We start from the raw sequence: 24702 nt of genomic DNA on the forward strand, positions 1-24702 counted from the left end.
GCTCACAATAAGACGACCTGATGTCAAAATTGGATTTTTAAAGTATGTGAGTTTGTGCATGAGTTGTTTGCAGTAAAATGCTGGTATATTGAATGTATATTTAAAATATTTCTCCAGTCTTCTCCAGCCACAACTGTTACATCTCCTAGTTCTACTCCAGCGAAAACTGTTGATACATCTCCTCCGGTTGATCTTTTTGCAACTTCATCTACAGCTGCTCCAGTCAGGTAAGTTAAAAAGTGTGTTTGAGTTACTGAGCTTGATGCAGATGCCAAAGTCACACTTGTAACAAGAAGCTTGCCTGCAAGATTTTGCTTGTTTTACAGGTAGTGTACATCAGTATTGAATGGGCTACATTGTTCTACCAGTATAGATCACAAATGAGCTCTAACAAAAAAAAAAAAATATTGTGTGGCTACTCTGATTTGCTTTCAGTGTAGTAGTGATGTTGTACCATTCCCAACATAAACTTCTAATTGAGTAGACTGAAGTAATGTGCAAATCCAAAGTAGTCTTTGCTGAGCTTCAGTATTCTGTTTCTAAAACTGCTGAATTAAGATTCCTTTTACTTGCTGGTCAAATTGGTTAATGAAGCACAAAAATAATGAAATTTTGGAGGTTAAAATAAAAAATAAACATCTGGCCAATGACAAAATCTGAACCTTGCTTTCAAGTCAAAACCAGAACAAACTGCTGTTGCTCATTGTAATGAGCAGAAATGGAAGAACTCTAGACATGTAAAAGCTCTAAGCTTGAACCAAAAGTCTGAAGATGTGACTAACTTCAGTTAAATGTCAAGTGAAGTACTTCGTTGAAGAAGGAGCTTCTATTGTTTATTATTTAAATGTTCTAAATGAACAAGGCCTTGTTTCCTAAGCAAATATCTGGCTGGCTTAAGCCATAGAAGTTTTACCAGCTCTCTTCTACCTAATACCTATTTATTACCTGGAAATGTGGGCTACTTGCTCTCTGACATGGCACAATGAAATATGGAAGTAGAATGGAGCTGTTTTCAGTCGCAGCAGTTATTTGCTCTGTTCTTAGGGACCACCTGGGATTTTGGGTTTTGGTTTTGTGGTTTTTTGGTTTGTTTGGTTGTTGTTTTTTTAGGATTGTAAAAGTTTCAGATCTGTTACAATGTCATTATCAAGTAATGGAAGTAAGTTAAGGTCCCATCCTGGGGTGTAATGTATTCTTGGCACTTAACTGCAATAGAGGTGTTTGTGGCCGCTGCTCTAAATGGAAGACCTGAAAAAAATGTCTCAATGGTTTCATAAGTAATCCAAAATCAGGGCAATTCCTACAATCCAGTAATGATTTTTTTTTAGCTTGATTAAAATAGACAAATTCTTCCTGTATTTAATATCTCTCTTCATTTCCTTGACAGCTCTTCCAAACCATCCAGTGATCTTCTGGATCTTCAGCCAGATTTTGCCGCTACTGGGCAGGCAGCTCCAGCAGCCCCTGCGGGAGCCACTTCGTGGGGAGGTAGAGAAACCTCATTGTCAGCATCTCTTCTTGCAATCTCTGTCGTCTTGCCTGGCTGAACTGAAACCTGGCTTTTTCTCTGCTAGCACAGGATGTTCCCAGCTCACTCTCAGGCTTCTGCTGACCTGACAGTCAAGCATCCATTTGTGGCAAAAGGCTGCTCCTTTTTCCAGGGATATGCATAATAGTATAAGCTGCTTATAAGGGCCTGACTGCAAAGCTGGAGGGAGCCAGGATTATGTGACTAAAAGTGAGCAGAAAGGGAATGGCTGAAGGTGAACAGGTAGGGTAGGCACTTTAAAACAGAAGAACTAGAACTGCTCATGTGCTTATTGGCAAGGTGAGGGCAGAAATCAACTCTTCTGTACATAAAGCAAAGCCTACAGATCAATAAGAGGAGGATCAAAAATATCTTTTAAAACAAAAATGTGTGTAAAGTTAATGGTGGCAAATTAGTTCTGCTGCAAGTGTGATTACCTCTGACAACCCTTAACATATTTTATTAAAATCTTCCTTGTCTCCTTAGAATAATAATATGAAAATAGAAGTAGAGGGCTAACTGCTTTCAGATAGGAATACCTAACCAGGTCTCTGAAATCTGAGCTCTGTGGTGAACTGAGCCTGTTGTTCCAGGCAGCACGAGCAGCTGGTGATCTGCAGAGGACCACAAGAAATGTAGGCAGTGTTCACTTCTGTCCTGTGAAGACAAGGAATTAGGCCAGTAAATGTGATTTAACTTACATAGTTGTAAACACACTATGGTGTAATCCTTAAAGAGATCTTCACTTCTGTGGCAGCTTAATGAACTCGTCAGCCCTCTCACGGCAGGAATGCTACACTGAGTCATGCTGACTCTGCTATGAATGCTAATACTGGGTACTAGTGGCTTCTGCATTCCCTATTTCTGTTCTTAGCCTTAGTTCATTAAAAATGACATTGTATCTCAGCCACTTCATTATGAGAGGATAGCTGTGCCTGTCATGTACACCATGTTTTGCATATTCCTATTTAATCTATTGAATTGAATATATTCTTTTTTTCAGAATTGTCAGTTTTATTAACTGAAATGTAATCTTACCCAGAAGGCAAGACCAAAGAGTCATCTATTCTAGGATGCCTGGGACTAATTATTCTGCAATTTGTGATTGTGTCCTATTTGTCTTGCTTTGTTATTGCCAAGTACTGGAACACAAGCTTTTGAGATGTTCAAAACAGCTCAGGCCTCTCAGCTAACTTTAAGCAGTTGCTCATTTATGCAGAGTGAAGAGCCATTAATATTGTAACATACTGATTCACATTGCGATTGAAAGCTGATTTATTTGGTTTTTTGCTTTGCTCTTTTGGACAAAGCACCTGTAGTTTGGAACTTAAGTGGTTTTATTCTTCTGAATTACTGAAAACTTTAAAAATGACTAGTAATGCACCTAGTCCTCTTATTCCACAACGGAAAAGGACAGCTAACTTTTTTCCTTTGGCCGGGATTATCACTAACCTCATCAAGTATACTTTAGTCTTATCTTTCAGAATAGCATTTTGGTAACTTAATAAGCTTCAAGTTTGTCTGCTTTATGGCTGGCAGGAGTCCAGATATGATGACCTGTCACTGCACTGGAATCTTGGGGGGGGGGGTTTGCCCTTTTTTTTTTCCTTTTTTAAACTCTTTTAAATAATTGCCAAACACCATGTCAGACATGCATAAATTGAGAACTGGAATGGCTTTGTTGTGAAAATACTGAAATTTCCATTAATGTTTCATCTCGTAATAAGAAGACCTTTGAGCCTGTGTTAAAGGTTGTAGGTTTTTTATTTACTTAAACTAAATCTTCAGTGGATGAGGGGAAGGCTGTGGATGTTGTCTACTTGGACTTTAGTAAGGCCTTTGACACAGTCTCCCACAGCATTCTCCTGGAGAAGCTGGCTGCTCACGGCTTGGATAAGTGCGCTCTGCGCTGGGTTAAAAACTGGCTGGACGGCTGAGCCCAAAGAGTGGTGGTGAATGGAGTCAAATCCAGTTGGCGGCCGGTCACGAGTGGTGTTCCCCAGGGCTCAGTGTTGGGGACAGTCCTGTTCAGTATCTTCATTGATGATCTGGATGAGGGGATCGAGTGCACCCTCAGTAAGTTTGCAGATGACACCAAGTTGGGTGGAAGTGTCGATCTGCTGGAGGGCAGGAAGGCCCTACAGAGGGACCTGGACAGGCTGGATCATTGGGCCGGGGCCAACTGCATGAGATTCAACAAGGCTAAGTGCCGAGTCCTGCACTTTGGTCACAACAACCCCATGCAATGCTACAGGCTGGGGGAGGAGTGGCTGGAGAGCTGTCTGGCGGGAAAGGACCTGGGGGTGTTGGTTGACAGCCGCCTGAACATGAGCCAGCAGTGTGCCCAGGTGGACAAGAGGGCCAATGGCATCCTGGCTTCTATCAAGAATAGTGTGGCCAGAAGGACCAGGGAGGTGATAGTGCCCCTGTACTCGGCACTGGTGAGGCCGCACTTCGAGTACTGTGTTCAGTTTTGGGCCCCTCACTACAAGAAGGACATCAAGGTGCTGGAGCATGTCCAGAGGAGGGCAACAAAGTTGGTGAAGGGTCTAGAGCACAAGTCTTATGAGGAGCAGCTGAGGGAGCTGGGGTTGTTTAGTCTGGAGAAGAGGAGGCTGAGGGGAGACCTTATTGGTCTCTACAACTACCTGAAAGGAGGCTGTAGCGAGGTGGGGGTTGGTCTCTTCTCCCTAGTAACAAGCAATAGGACGAGAGGAAACGGCCTCAAGCTGCGCCAGGGGAAGTTTAGGTTGGATATTAGGAGAAACCTCTTCACCGAGAGGGTGGTCAGGCATTGGACCAGGCTGTCCAGGGAAGTGGTTGAGTCTTCATCCCTGGAGGTATTTAAAAGATGGGTAGATGTGGAGCCTGAGGACATGGTTTAGTGATGGACATGGCAGTGCTAGGTTAATGGTTGGACTCGATCTTAAGGGTCTTTTCCAACCTTAACGATTCTATGATTCTATGAAGCTGATAGTCATTATAAATTGTATGGTCTCATAGGTACTACAGAGCCTTCTAATTAGTGCAGTTGAGGCCACATTAGGAATACTGCTTCCAGGTCTGGGCTCTCCTGTTTAAGGGAGAGAGGGGGTTGGCAGAGGGCTATAGGACTCTAGGGATCTAGAGCACATGTCTCTGGAGAGAGACTGAGGGAGCTGGGCCTCTGTCATCTGGCAAAGAGGAGGCTAAAGGAGACTCTCAATAGTGGCCTACAACTACTTGAAGGGGAGTTACAGAGCAGAGCCAAAATTTTCTTGGAAATAATAGTTGATTATAATGAAGGGTAATAACAGATTGTGACTGCAGAGGTTGATTGGACATGAAAAAAATTATTTCACTTGGAGGGTAGGGCAGTACTGGAGCAGATCCCCTGTATGAGTGAATGGACTCTCTGTTCCTGGAGATTTTTGAAGACCTGACTAGACAAAGCCATGGCTGCCCTGACCTGGTGTTGGGCGTAATGTTGTTCTGAGCAGGAAGCTGGAGATGACCTTCCTTCCACTTGGGACTTTTGGGAAGGTGTGTAACAGTGGCTCCCTGCTACCTGAGCTTCTTCCTCATCTGCAAAACTCTTCTGGCCCACAGCAAGTTAACGTGGGAACGAATGAGAAACAAGTAGTAGGAGGAGGAAGCTGGAGGAATTGCTGTGGTTCAGAATAGCTAGGAAAATGTGAATATCAAATACTTCAAGATACAGCATCAAATTGGCACTGTAAATGTCACAAAAACGTCAGGAATACCTGTCACCAACAAATGATCCTGCATTTTCAGTCTCACTGGCAGTGTAGATTCTATGTATTCTGGCATATATTGTGTATTTGGTATAGTACACTGTATATTTAGTGGTATATACAGTATACTGTATGTTTTGTTGTATACCTGGTATATTTCTGAATACAACATAAGCTACCTAGCAAATGAACTATAACTTGTGGAAAATCTACACTTCTATGATAGCAGGAGATGATCCAGGTAGGATAATAAGTTGCCTGCAGCATACCACAAGGTGAATAGGTAGGCATTTGTCAGGCAAACTGGACTGTAGTATTACAAAAAATACAGTAGGTCAAATTCTGCATCCTTGTGAGGTCTGACTCTCGGATACAAAAGCAAATTGACCTGAATTCCTGTTCCAAACTACATTGCAATGTGCCTTAGAACATGGATTTGCTATTAGTATTGTTACTTTAATATTACTACACAATAAAGCATTGGTTTAATCCTTCCCATGTTAAGAGTCAGTGTAGATTGCCATGCTGGATAATGGTAATTTCACTGTATTGTGATCTATAACATAACCGGATAACAAAAATGCATTGAAGAATAAGCTAATATAAGGTAAAAGTTTGCCAACAGTTGTTTATTTCAAGTCTAGCTGTGACGCATCCACCTGGTGTGCAGTAATGAGATACCAGAGTGCTGCATTTTTAATAGGCTGTTACGCTCTTTCAGAATGGTGTTTTGACTTACCTCAGCTTGTGCAGTCAGTCTCAAGTAGAGCTCTCCCATGGAACCAATTACGAAAATACCTACATGTGGTTTCTTGGTGCCTTTTTTACAAGTGTTGTAAAATAAAGACAAACTTGGTAAGATTGAGCTGTAGTTGCTCAAACCGTTTTTCTTCCTACATACTGACCCATAGTAAAGCATCTGGACTCTGTGCTTGCTGTTCAGTGTGGATCAGATGAACCCATGACCCTGTTATGTCTACTGTGAATCTAGGAGCAGCACTGACCTACTGGTTAGTAAACAGGTAGTTGTTGAGCTCAGACTACTCTAACTGCAGTATAAAAATTTAATAGGACAAACTGGATAGTTTTCACGAGTTTTTATAGCTTATAGTTGGTTTTTATGTAGGCAAAACTTCCTCTGTCTTTGAGCTCAATCTGACTGATCTCAGAGGACATAAAATTGTAGGAAAGTCTGTTATTAAAGATGCTTCGTTGGGTTCCAGAAACAGTTGACTAAGGAACCGAAGTTGGAACAGAACCAGCCTGCTTATGCTGTCAATCATTCATACTCCTCACAGCAAGTGTTAACAGAGGTGGTTGTTCTGCATAGTATGCTTGCTCTATTGCAAATGCAGGAAAAGCTTTCAAAGAGGAGCTCCTCTCTCTTTTGTTTTGGGTTTTTGGGGTTTTTTTGGTTTGTTTTTTTTTCTGCTAAACAGTTTTCTTAAATACAAGAACCACAGCCTGTCTGCCTCCCAGAATATACTTGGGGCAGTAGGGATGCCATGTATTGTATCCTGAAGTAACTTAACCCTGTATTTGCAAGCTGCTTTCTGCTAGAGGGCCCTGGCTTTAGCACCAGTTTTTGCAGGGTTCTAGGGCTGATGGGTGGATGACAACAGCTCACTTTGGCAGAACAGTAAGCTGAATTCTGTCTACTTTTAATGACACTAATGTAGGTTTTGGCTGCTTTCTGACTACTTTGGTCTAGAAAATACTTCCAACTAAGAAGAATTATCTTGAGATTCTCTCTGGTATCTGTGTTCTGCTAATAGCTCATTGATGTAAATAAGCTTCAGCTATGCCTGTTTACTGTACTTGTATGTGAGCACTGGGGTTCGTTGGGGCTCATGCTTCCCATGTATGCTTTTACTTGGTGAAAGTCTTGAATCTGTGTGCTGTTAGGCCCAGGAACTTGCATTTAAAATTTTCAGTGTTCTTGCGGGATGTTAGCTGTTCATAAACTTCTAAGTCTACCTACTTCTGGTCTTGCTCTCACACTGCTAAGCCAAATGCAAGAGAGAACTAATACAGTGGTGAATTGAGCTTCTAAAGAAGCGGGTCTTGGCTTTACCCTGGGATAGTGAAAGGTTGGAGACTTTCCTGTCAACCCTTACAGGCCACTCCTTGGTTCTCTCTGTTACAGTCTAAGAAAAGAAAACTATGTAAAACAGAAGTGATAAATACTACCAGTGTTTGAACATCTTGCTGATTAGATATTAAAGAACTTAACAAATACGTGAAACTTATGTACTGGTTCTGTTTCGAATTGAGCTATTAAACAGAATGAGCTTTGTCATGTAACGAAAACTTCTTGAATGTTGGAAAATCAAGTGCAGAAATTATGTTTAACCTAGACGTGTCACTTAGAGAATGAACATATGGCTGATGAACATCTTCAATCTGGCAGTTTTACTAATTGGTCTGTTTCTTTATTTTGCTGTCATTTTAATGGACAATAACTAGACCTCTTGGGAGAGGGTGAGTAATATTTTTGATTTCTAAGCCTTTTGAATGTTAAGACTCCTTATTAAAAGCTCCAGCTTTCTGGAGTTGAGTGACTGTGGTCTCTCTTCCCCTTACTTTTCCTGTTTGATCTTCACTATATGGTTGCATATAGATAATCTGGCTGCGCTTTCCGGTGTTACCTCTGAGCCACAGATTTCAGATCCATTTGCCCCAGAGCCTAGCACAACTACTGCTGCAACTACTGATACTACAACTACTTCAGCTGCTGCCACTACAACTACAACTATTACTGCTGCCACTGCTGAAGTGGATCTCTTTGGAGGTTAGTTTGGTTGCTCTAGTGCTCTACGCCAGCTCATAAGGTAGATGAATCAATATTGATTTCTGCTATTGTGACGAGGCCTCTAATTTAACTAACTATACCAGAGGTGCCTGTGTGTTGGATTCTAGATGGAACAGGAAATGTAAACTGTCCAACTACCTCTTTGTTTGCTGTGCTTTTAGCTAATAGACTTCTCTGCATATATATGGAAATGAAAAACTGTACACGCTTAAGACTGAGTTACGTTATGGTTGAACAGCTAAGAACATTAGTTTTCAGGTCCACACTGGGGTAAGCAGGTATTCTTTCCCCATTATTCAATAACTATGCGCTGCACTACAACTTCTGGGAAAAGCAGTTGTGCTTTCATAGTTATTGCACTGGAGAGGATGGATGTGGCAGCTTCCTGCCCCTTCATTACATGCCACGCTTGAGCTGTGTTGTTTTTCTTTTGGATCTTTCCTGTAAATATAGTATTGATCCAGCTGAAATTACTATATTTCAGCATTCTTGAGTCTGGGTTTTATTTCACATAGGATTAACAGTAAATCAAAGTGGCAGTGAACTTGTAGTAAATGCCAACTATACAAATCATGTAAGAAAGAGACACAGACTGAAAGAGCATAACTAAACTAAAGAATGTAATGTTAGCAGCTAACCTCTTGAGTAAGAATAAAGTCCCCTCTCTATGTTGTCAGCTTTCTTGTCGCTGTCATGGAGCAGGAGGCGTCTCAGCAGCATGTCAGAAACTGTCATTTTTCAACACTATACCAGCCCAGGCTAATGGAGAAATGTTCTGATTTCCAAACCACTAACATGCTTGAGATCACCTGACCACTGTATTTTTCTAGTTGTCTCTTCCTCTGATGCATACTTCCAGCATAACAGTGGATGTCAGGAATTAGTAATAACTTACTTGCTATCAAAACTGAATTCCAGTATATTCTCTGTGGGGGTGTGTTTATTGCTTCTAGTAACAGGAGTGCTGCAGAGGTCTCGTACATAAACAGTTTGACTACAAAGGCATTCTCTAAAGACTGAAAGTTCCTAGTTAGAAGTTTTGTTTAGGACTGACTTCAACAGACACCTCCAAGATATCCCCAATAAAACTGCTGTGAAGCTGTAAGAAAGGAGTACAGCTGCTACCTGCTACTTAACCCCTCCTTTTACAGAGGTGGATAATAGTCCAAGTGCCACAGGATCAGGCACTTCAGAAGCAATTTTAAAATAGTCATGGGCAGCAGTGCTGGACACCACTAGGAGCAAGAGTCTGATGTTGGTTACTCTCAGAAACCTGTTGCAGAAGCCAAGGCCTGTGCTCGTTAACGTCCCTGCAGACACATAGTGTATGAAACTTCTGGTGTGTAGACATGGGGGTCGAGCCTGTCTTGGATACAGCACTTTAAAATTGCATTATTAATTCAGCATAGATATGACTTTAAAAAAAAAAAACCCTAACCAATAGTTAAATGGCTAGAAATCACTGTAAACTTGCAAACAGATTAGAAAAACACCTACCCTTGCCTATTCTTCCAGTACTAGAGCAGCAAGATGTACCCTTCTCTCTTCCTACCTTTTCCACTATTCTGTGCCTGGAAAAATGGCTGCTACCAAATCATGTGTCTACTTCCATGTTTATAAGGTGGCAAAGAGCTGGATGCTTTTAGTTTCCAGAGATTTAACTGATCATTAGATTACTTAGCAGCACATGTTAAGTGGAGTTGCCTTCATCCTTCAATGTGGAAAGAGTTTTACTTTTGCAGTATCCAGACTTCCATGACTTGATCTCTTCTTTTAAAGAAAATGTATTTTGTTGCTCAAATACTATAAATCTCTAGTGGATTGTATACTAGATGAATACCGAGTCTTTCCTAGAACATTTCAGGAAGAAGCAAGGTTTTATTACTTTATAATAGCATCAAGTTTCTGGATTTGAAAACCTCTAATTCGCAAGAAGAAAAATCTCTAAAGACACTCAGCAGTGAAAGGACTTTCACAGTGCCTTCAAGGCACCCACAGGCCCGACCCTTTTAAGATCCTGGAGTCCATATTGAACTTCCATCTCTCTACTTATGGGGTTTTTTGTTTCTTCTTTTTTTTTTTCCTGAAGCCTCTGCTGTAAGTGATGTCCCATACAAACATTCCTTGTTACTTTAAGACTATGTACAGTACAAGAAAGAGTCGTTTTTGGGCAGACACTGCTGCTCTCTAGCTTTTGTGGTGCTAGGCATGCTGACACTTAATAAGTAGTTATTTGACCTTTGAGGTCTTCTAGAGATACAGTCTTCAGGGTCACCTTAACTTTTTGCAGCTTGCCAGTTCTTAGTTGCTTTACATGGTTCCTTGTGGTAAGATGTGGTAGGGGAAGGTACAGAAGCTGTGATCTCAGGAGAAAGAATGCAAAGTCTGCAGGGAGTGCCTGGGTAGGAGAAGGAAGCTGAAAGGTGCAGGAAGAAGGCAGCCAAGTTGATGGAAGGAGCAGAAGAGGACACTTTGCAGGCATGACTGTTGACTGTTATTCTCTTGCACGATATCGCTGGTACATTAGCTGATAGGAGCCTGCATGCTGCCTATGACCAGGCTTTGTCTTTAAGAGGAAAAGCAGCTCTGCATGATGTCTTCATCTCTAACATGGTCTTGGAAAGCAGGTGAGAAATGCAGGATTGATCCAGCATAGCTTTTTTTGAAGAATTCTATCTGATTAATGGGCAAGCTTTCAGTTACTTGTGCCAACTTGAAGAATTCCTTATCTTGTTTCTAAGAGAAACAAGAGGAGGCTGTTTTCAAAGTGCAGCTGGAATCTTTCCTGAGCGGGAGAAGTCTAAAGGTAGAAGAAAAGCAAAATACCTTGAAATGCCCTGTATCTCAATAATAGAATTTGGACACAGTGTTTTGGGATGCTAGTGATGTGCTCTTGAGTTATACTCTGTGTGATTACACTGTAAGTGGTGCAAGTAACAGGTCACGACAGACACTGTGCAAATGTCAGTTATTAGGCATTCAGATGACATGAATTGCAAGCCAGCAGGAGAGCTGTGGTTTTCACTTTAAAGAAACTAAAGCCAAAGTGATCAAGACTTTTTGGCACTGGAGGGTTAATGAATACCCCTTATGCTGGAACATGCTGGTATAGCAAACTAGCACTTATTTTAAAAAACAAACAACAACAAAAAGATCCCATAAGTCTTATGATTTCTTATGATTCTTTCCTAGCACTGAGCCTAGTGAAATATTTCTTGTTAGCTCAGGTCAGGTCCTCCATGTCAAAAAGTAACAAAGGGTGACTGAAGAGGAAGAAACTACAGAAACAGAAAAAAAATCTTTCACCTGTACACTTTAGTTCTATGATCTTTCCTAGACTCGTGACTTTCCATAGGGTTGTTTCACATGTTGCATAATATGTTAAATGATTATAAGTCAGTGGTACCATCATGCGTGAGTAACTTTTTGTCACTTATTGATGCCATGGCATCAAATAAAGCCTGAATTTATGAAATTAAACAGATCACTCATCAGAAACACTTATTTTGCTGCAGACAAGATGTATTGAAGCATTACTTCAGTATTTCAGAACGTGCCCTTGTTTGCATGTCATTGCAATAAGAACTATTTTTATTTAAGTGTTACGCAGTACATAATACATACCTATCACTCCTAATAGATGTTCCATGCAGCATGAACTTACAGTGGTTTCAGCAACATCTCTTTAAGTTTCCAGGCTGTCAATAAACCCAAGTGGGGATCATGTGCTACTTGATTCTAGAAGTCAAAAGCTAGATTCACTTTTGAAGCAGAAGATGCCCAAATGTAAGGAAGTGGCATAACCTGAGTAAATATCCTGCCTACCATTTAACCCAAGTATGCTGATAAAGAAAATGATAATGCTTAGCTAGAACCTTACTCAGAAATGGCAATAAATAATAAAGCTAGTGCCAAGCTAGCTGTTCCCTTCCATCTGTGGGTTGGAAGAAATTTGTGCCCACCTGAATTTCTGTGACTGCTGCACATGGACCTTCAATACTCTACATCATGAATAGGTGTTACTCTAAGGCTGAAGCGGTCCCAACATAGAACTTGTGACTAACTCTATGCATTCTGAAATCCCACTTTATGTGAAATCTGGAGTCTATCCTTTCATTCTGGGAAGTAATTACAAGTAGTGTTGACCGACTACTGTGCTGTTGGCCTACAAGCTTGTGTGGATAGAAATGTGCTCTTTTGAAAGAGCCCAAGGTGACCCTCCATCTGAAAGCTGGCCTTGTAGAGCAAAACCCAACAGACATGACCATATGCATAGTGAATTCTCAAGTAGTACAATTCAAAACTCTTCAGTCCAGTTCTGTGTTGAATTTCTTCTAAGTGATGTATGCCAGTGTCTGGTATACATACAATACTGTGGTGTTTGACTAATCATGATTTTTTTTTTTTTTAACTTGGACAACTGCCATCCAGTTTTATTGTTGTACCTTGTTAATGAAAAATAGAATTATATTTGAAATGGCTTATTAGCAGGCCTTTTGCTACTAACTCATTTTAATTCTATTGTACAAGACTAATTGGCTTTCATCTCTTCTGTTGAAGTTTCAATGCATGTTCTTTTGAGCTTTTAGATTAACTGGCACAAACTTGTTTTTAAAATGGTTGTTTTCATTTTAAAATTGACACTCAAGTTAAAGCATGTTAAACTTTTTCCTCTACTAGTTTGACAGTGCAATTGTAGTATTCACCAACAGATTTTTTTTTTTTTTTAACTTGCTAACTTTGTAGCAGTAGAACACTGGCCTTTATGAACATCTTGAAGTATTTCATCTCAATTGCGCAGTCTTTCTGTAAAGAAAATGCTTGCCTATGAGGATAGCCCAAATGGCACTGTCCATTAGGACTACTTCATGGAATTAAGAGCTACAGATGGTGGTTTAAGCCTAGGACTAATGTTGTAAAAGTTCAGACCTTGAAATTTAAACATACCACTTAACAAGTGGCAAACAAAACAACCAAAACCAACCAAACAAAAAAACCCCACCAGTCATGAGCAAGTCATTCCAAAAGCCCAAAATAGTTGTTTTCCCTGACTTGACTGGCTGGCCTTAGAGGTGATCCGTAAAGGAGAGACAAACTATGGCTGGCCAGTAGTTAAGATGAACACTCTTGATCTGTCAGAAGCAAGCTGACTAAATATAACCTATGCATCAGGTTATGGCTTCAGAAAGATCCGATTGGAATACTGTTAAGAAACAAGTAAGTTCAATTTCTCAGATGTTGCATGACTGACTTGGCTCAGAAGCCAGAAGTGGTAGATGCAGATCTCTGCCAATGTAATTGGATTGTTACTCGTAACAGTGCCTAAGTCTGCAAAGCACTATGCAAGTAAATTCACAGTTGCAGATTAATCACATGTATTACAGGCTTTGAGCATGCAAGTTTTTAATATCTTTATTAATACCAACTTACTGCCATACCTTTGCTCTTTCTTCATTAGTTAATTTTGGGTAGTACATGAGCATGCTGCTCTGAACCCTTATACAATGAGAATAATGCCTTCTTTTATACTCACTGTACTTCCTGTGGGCAAGCCGAGAAGCTCCATCGTCAAACCCTGTCTAGAACCTGGTTGTGTGGGGTTGGGGGAGACAAAGCATTTTGCGCTGCATGACTTGTCTTGCTGTCAGAGTAACAACATTCATGTTGTATAAGGGGATCTACCTGTGCAATTTAACTTGGCTCTTTTACTATATTTTTCTTCTCTTTATCCCTTTTCCTTTTAATTTCTGTTCTTAAACTGCACCCAAGATGCCTTTGCAGCTTCTCCTGGGGAAGCCCCTGCAGCAGCTGAAGGGGCAGCAGCACCAGCTACCCCAACCCCTGTAGCAGCAGCTCTTGATGCATGTTCAGGAAATGGTGGGTTTTATGTCATTAGATAGTCTCTTGTTTTGCTGTTTTTGTTTTTTTTTGTTTGGTTTTTTTTTTGTTGTTTAAACTACATGGCAGTGTGTTTTTCTGAAATTTTCATACTGTTTACAATTGGTCAAAACAAACCTTAGACTGAAGAGCATGCTGAACAAAACTGCCTGTTTCTGAGTCCCAGTAACTTTATGCTTATTCAGTAGCACTAATAAATGATTCTGACAGTGCTGAGTTTTGTAAGCAGTAACCTCTTAAACTGGATATTCTTTTGTCATATTTCCTGTCTTTTTTGGCCTTGTCAAACAGCCTTTGAAAGCTCTGCCCTTTAGTAACTAGACTGCTCAGCCTTTCAGGTGGTCTTTATTTTGGAGAAACATAAGTAACGTGTGTGGATAAGAAGGCTAGATGTTAGAGCGACCTCCTCTGTGCGCGTGCGTGTATTTGCAGTATGTGCATTGCCTGTAGTTGCTTTGTTCTTGACTTCCTCCCTCACTGATCCTAAGTATGCATACACATATATTTCCCCTCTCCTTTTTACAAGACCCCTTTGCCCCGTCCGAAGGTAGTGCAGAGGCTGCTCCTGAGCTGGACCTCTTTGCTATGAAGCCAACAGAGACTGCTGTTCCTGTAGTTACCCCTACAACTAGTGCAGCCACTCCAGTTCCTGCAACAACTCCTTCTCCAGCTGCTGCTGTTGCCGCTGCTGCTGCTACTGCTACTACGGCTACTGCCACTACCACTACTGCCACCACTTCTGCTACCGCCACCACCTCCGCTCCTCCTGCTCTAGATATCTTTGGTGGTAATTTTGTTTTTAACTCTTGGATTCTGGTGGATTGATCTGTCAGGAGTACAGAACAAACAAGTCATTGTTGCATGCATGCTGTGTGCTAGGCTTTCAAACCAGAGAGCCTATTAACTTTAAATACGATGTGCAAAACTTGAAAGTTCTGCTTTCAGTCCTGTCTTTCAAAAATGAGTTAAAGACATGTTATGTTCTTGGCCTTAGATTTATTTGAGTCTGTTCCTGATGTACCTGCAGCACCTAAACCAGATGCTACTCCTAGCATAGATCTCTTTGGTACAGGTAAAGAGAGAATTCTTCCAATACTCTGCTGCTTTGATGCTATGTAATGGTGTAAACTGACTTGAATGATACTTAACTTCTTGATTTTCTTTCATTTCTGGAAGATGCTTTTTCATCTCCGCCGCATGGAGCTTCTCCTGTGCCTGAGAGTTCTCTCACTGCTGATCTCTTATCTGGTGAGTGCTTGTCTTCACAGGCCATCCTACAGACTTATGGGGGTTTTGGTTTTGTTTTTTTTTTTCTCCTCAAGAGAAAAAAAAAAAAAAAGACATTGCCAATTTACGTCTTTAAGCTGAAATACTAAGTTGTGGGTTTGACACTTTGGTCACAAGACTTGCAGCTGCTGAAGATGCAAACTATGAAGTGGCTGACACTGAAGTTGAGTAAGTGGTTGTTGAGAGAGTAACTCCTCTAAGCATAAGAAAATTCTTAATAAACAATGCTTTCTTTAAAGTACTGTGGTTTTCAGTTGCTGTGTGAGAAATGTAATACTTTCTGTTTGCAGTTCTGAAGACTGTTACCTGAATTTCCCGACCCTGTGGTTCTAACTGGTGGAGCCCATGTGAATTTGAAATATTTAGCTATCATTGTTGCCTTGCTGATACTAAATATTGTTTATCCTATGCTTACTGCAGTGGATGCATTTGCAGCCCCCTCTCCTCTACCCACTGCCTCTCCAGCAAAGGTGGATTCTTCAGGTGTGATTGACCTATTTGGTGGTGGGTATTTTTCTTTCCTCACCACTTCAGAGTTGAATCACTTCATTTTAATTGCCTTTGCGCTTGCCTAAAGCTGCTGTTTCCCCTTCTCACAGCTTTTCTATGTAGCATCACAGCTAATACTAGCATGTCCAGTTCTTCGTATTGCACAATAACGAACTGCGAATAAGCTGTCAGTGTGACACTTGCCATTCTGTCTTCAATCAATGCATGTATGGCTCTTCCTCAGAGGTCCAATGAAAGTCTGTTGTGTTCATTTTTCTTCTTTGCAACTCTCTATGGTCACGTTGTTTTCTCTCAGTTCCATTTCTCAAAGCAGCTGAAGTTTTGAGGGTGACTTGTCTCAAACTGGGTATCTGAATCACAGGATCTGTGTTGAATTTGACAAGATGGAAATGAGGATGAGCACAACCAGCTCTAGGAGTGTTGTAGAACAGGAATGTTGCTTAGAAGTAGTGAATTTTCAAACATGAGTGAAATATTCCTCTAAAAAGACTTAATGTGAGTCAGTAGGTTCTGGCTAGAATTACTCCAGTCTCTTATCTGACGCATTCATCTCCAAAGGGCTTAACCCTCTCATCTAGAATGCTGTAGTTTGTCTGGGTTTTCCGAGAAGAGGCCCGACTAAAAGAAAAGAGATTTCTTTTAAGTGCTGGTTTGTTGCACCTCCTTTTTTCCACCTGAGCTTTGCATCCACGGTACTGTTCTGCAATAAAGATGGCGAAGCACTTTTATTTTCTTCTTCTGATGAATGAAGTGGTTATCCTTTTGTCATCTTTTGTTTACGATAAGTGATGAATTGATGCATTTAATATTGAACTCTTTACCTTTTCTTGATGCTTTCTGGAATTCCCTTTAGATGCTTTTGGAAGTAGTGCTTCTGAACCCCAGCCCGCAACCCAGGCTGCTTCTAGTTCCTCAGCTTCTGCAGACCTACTTGCTGGTAATAAAGAACTTCTAGAAACTTGTTATTTTATGGCAAAACTACGAAATGGTCTTTGAAATCTTTTCGTGTTCCTTGGTTGTAAGTGGACTTCCGCAGTGGAATAAAATTCTTGTTCACAAGATTTCTTAGTATTTTAGACGTCTTAAATTAAAACTACAGTGATTTATGATGGAGGGACTATACTGAAGTACAAGTTAACTTCCTAGATTATCTTTTTACCGTGCTCTTCGTTTTCCTACCTCCTACACAAGCCTTGTTTTTCTGTACTGTTCACTGCATAGGAGTATATACATAAAGTTTCTTTGGCTGACTCTAGCAGTACTTAAGCAGTATTGCAGGCTATGCTACTTGTTCCTTACTGCTAATTCATCTTTGTTTCTTAGTTGATTTAATTGAGGCAGGTTACACACTTAAATGTTAGGAGCTTGAATGAATGACTTGGTAGCAGTGCTGCATTTAGCCAAGGAGAGTGGGGTGATGAGAGAGTGCTTTTCTGAGCAGAAGGGCATAGAAGTGATAGAGACCCTCTCCTTATACTGGGTGAGATGAGGTCTCTGCTAGTACTGAATGTGGCATCACTGTCACACCTATTTCAAAGGTTGAATAACTGTATCATTGTAGGCTGCATCCTACAGATAAGCAGCTTCACCGGAATTCTGTTTGTACCATTCTCCAAAATTCGTGCTATATGATGTATTTTAGTGGCTAAGTGATTGTGCTAAACAATTGTGACTCCTTCCCATCCCAGGCTGAAGTTTGTAGAGAACAAGATCCCAGCATGTCTTCCGCAGGTTTAAAGGAAACTAATGCACTTCTGGTTTGAGGAAGGCTTGGCTTAGTTTCCCCTGTGTTTCTGAAAGGTGAATTTGTCAGTAGAATTGGTTGGTAGGTTATCCTTCATGAGCTTCAAAGAGGATTGTTAGCTTCATGTTGTACCTTTGTGACTTTAATTCTGAGCTGGAGTGACAGTCTGTCCTTTATGCAACTGCTAACCACTCTAGGTATGGTGGGCCCTGATGTCAGTTGCTGTCTGGATGTCTGCAGGTCTCTCGCGCCAGCTTACACTGTATCAGAAGTTCAACCCTGTGTATGTTTTGCCTTTATATGCTCGTGAGAGATGCCCCATTGTACAAGAAGTATATAACCTAAGTGAGATACCTCAGTATGTAATCTGCTCTAAGTGCTGTGAATTGACACAGGTGGGTGCTTGCATGCTGAAGCCATCTCAGAAGAGGACACTTTTACTAGTACCTGCTCTAAGTGTGGGCGTCATCTAGTTGTGCTGCAGGAAGGTAGAAGTAGTCTAGAGAATAACAACACATATGTCTGTTCTCCAGTGCTGGCAAGCCAGCTACTTAAAGTGGGACATAATGCTTAAATGCATGCTAAAGCTTTAGTACAGGCAGCTTCAGGATTTTAAGGTAGAAGACCACCTGTTATCTTAATATTGTTTCAGTAGGCCTTTGTATTAGTTAGCCTATGGATAGCTTAAGGCCAGAGATCAGGCTTTAACTAGTAGATTCTGAAAAATGCCAGTCATTTGCAGTTGTGTGCATTATCAGGGGACTGGGTGCAAAGATGTTGCTGGGAAGAAGCTAATTCTGCTTATGCATTACAATACAAAATATTTTATGTCCTTATCTGTAACTAAGCTTAAATTCCAGTAGGAATTATGCTCCAGATGGCTTAAACTTCAGCAGTTTGCTCTCTGAATCTGATGAGTCACATTAAATCAAAACCCAAAGGGCTGTCATGAGTCTAAACACTCAAGCAGACCTGAAGCAGTTTGGGTGAACAAGTGATTTTAATTTTTTTTTCTGTTGTTATATATATTCAAAAGGGCTCCAAGTAGATTTGAATCTCTATTTGGCAGATATAGAGAGTCTGTAAACATCATGGCATATTGCTAAGCATTTGTTCACCCTAGATAATGGCAGATGTATAGCCTGCAGTGTAATCCAGTTTTAAATTTAAGATTGTCCGGATTTCATATGATGGCTGAAGGCTTATCCTTCATGGTTTATGAATGGTTGTTCTAAGTGTTTATATGCACAATGTTATGAGTATACTTACTATGCATCATTGTCTTAAGTGTTCTGCTGTCAAATAAGTTACTAATCTCTTCTTCTCTCGCTTACGAAATGTAGTGGAATATTTTTTCATACTCTTCTAAGCCTCTCTGCAGACAAGACTAGAACTATGCTGATAGATATGATAGTCTAGCCATTTTCCCTTCTAGATCTTTCTATCCAATTAAACTGTGTGCATGTATATCCTAGTATGTACTCTAATAGCATGTTCTTGTAAGAAATCTTATTTGAATGTGTAAGTAAAAGCAACCTCAAAAACGGGCAGTTGGGGATGTCCAGACAACACATCTTGGTAATTTGGTTGCTGCTGTTTCTGCAGACTCACTCTGGGTCTTGTGCAAGCCCTAGACAACTAGGAACTTAATCTGTTAAAGCATTTTTATGGCTTCTCTGCCCAGTGTTGCTGTTAAATTGCACAAGAGGCCAAAAGCTATGGAATTAAGACCAATGGTCATGCAAACTTCACCTGAAGCTGGGGAGAAGTCTCTTCTGTAGTTGGAGAAACAGGCACTTTGTGGGGCTTTGCAAAAACTTACATAACTTTCTAAAAAGTATCTTATAAATGGATACTGTATCATGCCCTGCTGCCGAGCTCCTTGTTCTCACTCAGGAAATTGAAAGGATCTAACTGAGCCACAGGGTCTTCAGATGGCTGCAGTGCTTTAGGAATTGCTGCAGTCAGCTGCCTTTGTCATCCCCGTGTCTTGTCAACCTGCTTCTGGTCTGATTCTTTGGAGATTAGTACTTGTTTGCAGATAGTTGAATGCATGGTACTTTGTTTTGGGACAGATAACGAACCAGGAGAGAGTTTGTAGGTAAGGATCAGAGAACAGGCCAGCACTGGTGATGTTACAGTAAATGTCTGCTACAGACCACCTGATCATGAAGAGGCAGTAGAGGAAGCCTTTTTTTAGGCAGCTGGAGAGAGCCTCAATATCACAGGCTTCAGCACCCATGGGCAACTTTAACCACCATAGTATGTGCTGGAAAGGCAATATGGCTGAGTGCAGGTAACCCAGGGGACTTCTGGAATATATTAGAGAATCTCTTGATGTGGGTGATCAAGATGTACCAGAGTGAGTTCAGTGGAGGACCACTGAGATGGTGACTGGTGCACATGACATATGAGGAGAGGCTGAGAACTGGGTCCATTCAGCTTTAAGAAGAGAAGGCAAAAGGGAGGCCTTATAGGTGTCTAAACTATCTCACTGGAGGATACAGAAGAGACTAGCCAGGTTCTTCTTGGAGGTGCACAGTGATAGGAAAAAGGCTGTGTGGGTGGGAAATTCCAGTTAAATACTGGAATTGTTTTATTTTTACCATGAGGATGGTCAGATATGACAACAGGCTGCCCAGAGAAGCGGTGAAATCTTCCCTCTTGGAGGTGTCAAGGCAAATCTCTGGGCAACCTGATTTGATTAGACCGGCTTTGAGCAGGGTGTTGGTCTGGCTGACCTCCAGAGGTCCCTTACAACCTAAATTACCCATGATGAACCCACTTCAAGAACAGACCTTGGCGAGCTGAGGGCAGATCTCCGATCCCAGTGCGTTTGTCCAGATTCAGAGTTAGCACCTGCGAGCGTGTGACTTCCTGTGGAGTAGGATTTGGGTGATGAGGGCTTCTTGGTGCCAGAACCCTGGGTTAGGCTTAAGAAACACAGGGTAGCTCACACAGGCTTTTGAAATGCTCTTTTTACTTTGGACTGCAGAAAGCAGGCTGCTCTGCTTCCAGCTCCTGCGCCCCTGGCTCCAGTGCAGTGCCCTTGGTTGGTAGCATCTGAAGGGACCAGTTTAAGTTACGATCTGAGTGTTTTCAGTCATTGCCTGCAATCTGGCAGGCTTCAGCTGAAGGACGTAATTTATGAGGTGTTTCTAATCAGGTTGTGTTCTCCTGGACCTGTAGTGCATGGCTGGGTTTGCTGTCCTCTCCCAGCTGTGTCTGGGGCCAATGCATTTGTTCATATAGGCCAGGGGTTCCACAATTAAAGCCTGTCTGCTGGTGCTGCAAGTTGCTGGGCGGGTGCCCAGGCCCCAGTGATGGCACACCACTCATTTCCCTAGTGAGGGTTTTGGTTTGAATGCAATTAGCTACTGCTGACTCGCTTCTCTTCTACAGTATGTATCTGCCTGATGTGTAAATAAGCCTGATGCTTGCATTGAGTGTGTGTGTATAAATTTTTCCCATTCTTTCAACATTTGTTAAGTGTTTCATGTTTAGTCTTACTTTGTTCTCTGAGAAAGCAAAGTTTTTGGGGAAAGCATCTGGGATCTCACAGTGTAACATTTGATATAATTGATGGTCACAACTTGAGCACAAGTTCTTTATGTTGAGCTATGGCCTGTCTCGTAGTTAAATGTCTGGGAGATGCTTGATTTCATAGCTGGGAAATGTGCTGTTGTCACTGTTTGTAAGATGTCTGCATAATGTGCTGTAATTGATAGACCCTGTGACCGTGGAAAGCAGTTTGGATAAAAAAGTGGTTAGAAAATCTTCAGAATTTTCTTTATTTTCCCATTTTTGAAAAGCTGACTTCCCCACTGAACTGGTAACTAAAAAAAGCTGAAGAAAGAAGAGGAAGAAAAGAATTAGTTGACTGCTTAAAGAGTGGTACAAACTGTCTAGTAAAAAGACAGAAAGTAGTGATAAGGGTTTAATGTCAACAGATTATCTCTTCTAAATTGATAAGTTGTATTTGGTATTTAATTTCAACAATGTGACTGTTGGAGTAGCATGCTTAATTTTTCAGATTTCACCCACGTGAAGAGACCTGTATTTACTTTAGATGAGAATAGGATTTAAAATGGTCTCTACAAATTGGAGAAAATGATCTAAAGGAGAGATTTCAAATGAGTACATCTTCAAGCTTCTGCCCATAGACAACAATGATTAGCTGGACAAATAAGGAGAGTAGACTGTAAGGCAGGACATTCCCTGAAAAGAAACTAAAGGCAGTGGTAGAGTGCTGGCTCGTCACTGTCTTGTGCTCAGCTGTGGCAAAATAATATGCTTCCTACTCCGATATAGGGGAAAAAAGTCCAGCCTGCAGGTTGTGGAGAGTGCTCTTCCTGCTGTATTTGCGTACTTGCGGTTTGAGCACTGAGCTCAGATGTGATCCTTTCTATGCAAGGGCAAGCTGGGAAAAAAACAAGGCTGAGAGGCTGAAGATGTAGTATAGAGGTCTCTGACATCACTGTCAAGAAGAGATTGAATAAGAGGAATGGCTTGTAGACTAAAGAGAATTGAGAAGGTGTCATATGTCTGCTCTCATTTTGACGGAGTCTTTGCATATTTAATCAGTTTCCAGAGTCTGTAGATAATACAAATAAGCTTAAATTGCAAGGGAGATCAAATTATATAGTGGGCAAGGGAGGGATTTTAAGAATAGTCAAGCATGGGAGTGCATTGCTTGTAGGCTAGAGAATCTCCATGAGTAGGGTTTATTTATATAAAGGTAGGGTTTATAATATATACATTAATCTTAATCATGGAGATTCTCCAGCCTACAAGCAGTTCACTTGTGGATGCTGTTGATCCTGCTTTGGCGTGGGAGTGGGGAGGGGCAGCAGCTTGAAGACATCTTGACAAGGGAGACCAGGATGTTCTAAGATGGTGAGAGAGGCTGAACTGGATCAATAAAACACTGCCTTCTGAATTGTGATTCCAAAGTAGTTGATGGGTGATCATATGCTTTTCTCAAGTTGTCTTCTGTTTCTCTTTTTTTTTCTGAACTAATTCTTGTTTGTTGCCTTCTGCCTGTGAGATGACTTACCTGGACCTATAGGGTGTAGTACTGGAAGAATTGTTTTCTCTACTCCGTTGGTCTGCCTCTGCAGAAATCTAAATAACAAACATTAAAGTTTTTATTGGTGGCTCTCACAAAAGCTTGAATTCCCTGGGTCATACGTGGCATACCAAGGATGCTTGTGTAGTACTGAGTTATTTACAACAGTCTAGAAGGCAGAATGATAGAGACAATTCTTACTATAGATTGAGCTTTTGTTAAACACAGCCCAACAAGACTGACTCTAATGTCCATACCTTTCTTATGTGGCTTTTTCAAGGCTTTGGAGGTTCTTTCATTGCTCCCTCTCCATCACCATCCCCAGTCACTCCAGCTCAAACGAGCTTACTACAGCCTAACTTTGATGCAGCTTTTGGGACAACAGCTCCAACAACTGGCAGTTCGTTTGATGCATCAGGTGAGCCACAGGGTTTCTTCCTGTGAATTTTCATGTGTTTTGTGTGTTAGATGAGTTCATGACACCCTATTTAGGCTCTGAGTACAAGCAATATCAGTGATTTCCCTGTTCCTTCTCTGCTGGAAGAACTCAGGGTGGTGTTTAGGCCAGTGGGTGCCCAAGAGCTCTCTGTACCCATTCTTTATTCTACCATGTCTCCATGTCGTAAAAAACAAACTAGTGTGAACATCATCCTTGCATGTGCTTGATTGCATGAATCAGGAATAACTCAAGGAAAACACTGTTCTGTAAATCAAGTATATAGGCAGTCATCTTGCTGCTGCTGCTGAAGCTGTTCTTAAGCTTGCATGGCACCTGAAGGTACACAAAACAGAGACTGAGGTTGTGTTCTTTGCCTGACTATAAGCTTAAACTTTCATCACTGCTATCATTTTGTTTGTATCTCTTCCATTCTATATTTTCCATGCTGGGTCCTTGCTACAAACTTAAAATTGGTGAGTTCTGCAACTGTACAAGAAAAAAAGGTTGAAGTAGTACTGCTGCTTGATTATTTGGTTGCTTGCCAGTGCACATGCTACCCCTTCCTGTTGACTTAGCATTAGCATGTACGTCAAATACAGATCAGAAGATAGAATGCTGGCATGAGATGCACCAGGCGGTTTGACTTCAAGGGATCTAAAAACTGAACTTCGGAGTTAGATGACTGGGCTAAGGCTCTGTCAGTATGGATGGTTCTGGTTCTTTCTGATCTCATAAGTTGTTAGTAGGTTCCCCCCAGCTCACTGCTGCTTGCAAGTGAATAGTAACATCTTGAGACTTTCAATCCTATTGCCATAAGATGTCAAGGTGTAAGACTGCCTCTGCCACGGTAATTCTGACTGGTGTTTGCTGCAAGATGTTCATTTTAAAAGCCTTTAAATGAATATCTCCTGACAAATGTGTGTGCATCTGACATCTCTTTAAGGATGACTGTAAGAAAAATAGTGTCATGTGGAAGTGGTGCTGTATCTATGTAGATTCAACTCTTCAATTAAAGTCCTTCTAGGCATGTCCTGTCATATTAGTTCTCGTTGGTAGAGCTCTTTCAGGATTACTGTACATTCAGTGTCTAGTAAAATGAAATGCATGCCCTTGTTGGCATTACTTTTAATGTCAAACTGTGTTTTGGTAAGACTCGTGACGTGGTTGTCTGTGCTATATTTGTTGGAGCAACAGCAAAGTTGCAGGTGGTATATTTCCTACCACAGCGGCTGTTTCTAACCTGCTTTCCTTTCACTTCCAGTGTTTGATGGCCTAGGTGATCTTCTTATGCCAACTATGGTTCCTTCTGGCCAGTCTATAGCACCGTCAGCCACAGCAACAGTCACTGCTTCAGCCACAAGCAAAGGCCTCGGAAGTGATCTTGATTCGTCTCTTGCAAACTTAGTAGGCAGTAAGTAACAAATTTTGGTTTAAAGTGGTGTGGCATATACCTATGTTACTCTTCTGTGGAGCCAAATACCTGTCTATTGTAGCTTGCTTCTTTCAATGTCCTCCTGTTTCCCTGGGAAGATGGGGGAAGCTATGGGAAGGTATAAGGTCTGATTCAGATAGCTCGTAGTCTGGGGTCGTAACTTGTCCCTCTTTGTGCCCAGGATCTGAGTCAAATAATGGTATCTCTTTGGTAGGTATGATTTGTAATGTGTGAATGTCCCAGGTACATT

General features: G+C 41.2%; 1 protein-coding gene across 5 annotated transcripts in view; it reads left to right on the forward strand.

The window, feature by feature from the left end:
• The window catches only part of SNAP91 (synaptosome associated protein 91), a 72208-nt gene that overhangs the window by 36943 nt on the left and 10563 nt on the right, over positions 1-24702 (forward strand). For 2 of the 5 annotated variants that reach the window (XM_087774645.1, XM_087774646.1), the window contains exons 12-19: positions 118-227; positions 1388-1488; positions 14967-15044; positions 15149-15220; positions 15680-15763; positions 16623-16706; positions 22862-22999; positions 24282-24431. In XM_087774645.1, coding sequence (XP_087630771.1) covers positions 118-227; positions 1388-1488; positions 14967-15044; positions 15149-15220; positions 15680-15763; positions 16623-16706; positions 22862-22999; positions 24282-24431 — 817 coding nt within the window. Of the gene's footprint in view, positions 1-117; positions 228-1387; positions 1489-7728; positions 7744-7882; positions 8054-13843; positions 13952-14498; positions 14760-14966; positions 15045-15148; positions 15221-15679; positions 15764-16622; positions 16707-22861; positions 23000-24281; positions 24432-24702 lie in introns of all 5 variants that reach the window. The other 3 variants (XM_087774641.1, XM_087774642.1, XM_087774643.1) reach the window with 3 other exon arrangements.

The sequence above is a fragment of the Nipponia nippon genome, unplaced genomic scaffold (genome assembly GCF_047370975.1).
Source record: "Nipponia nippon isolate SJK-2023a ecotype South Korea unplaced genomic scaffold, ASM4737097v1 scaffold_4, whole genome shotgun sequence".
NCBI lineage: Eukaryota > Metazoa > Chordata > Aves > Pelecaniformes > Threskiornithidae > Nipponia > Nipponia nippon.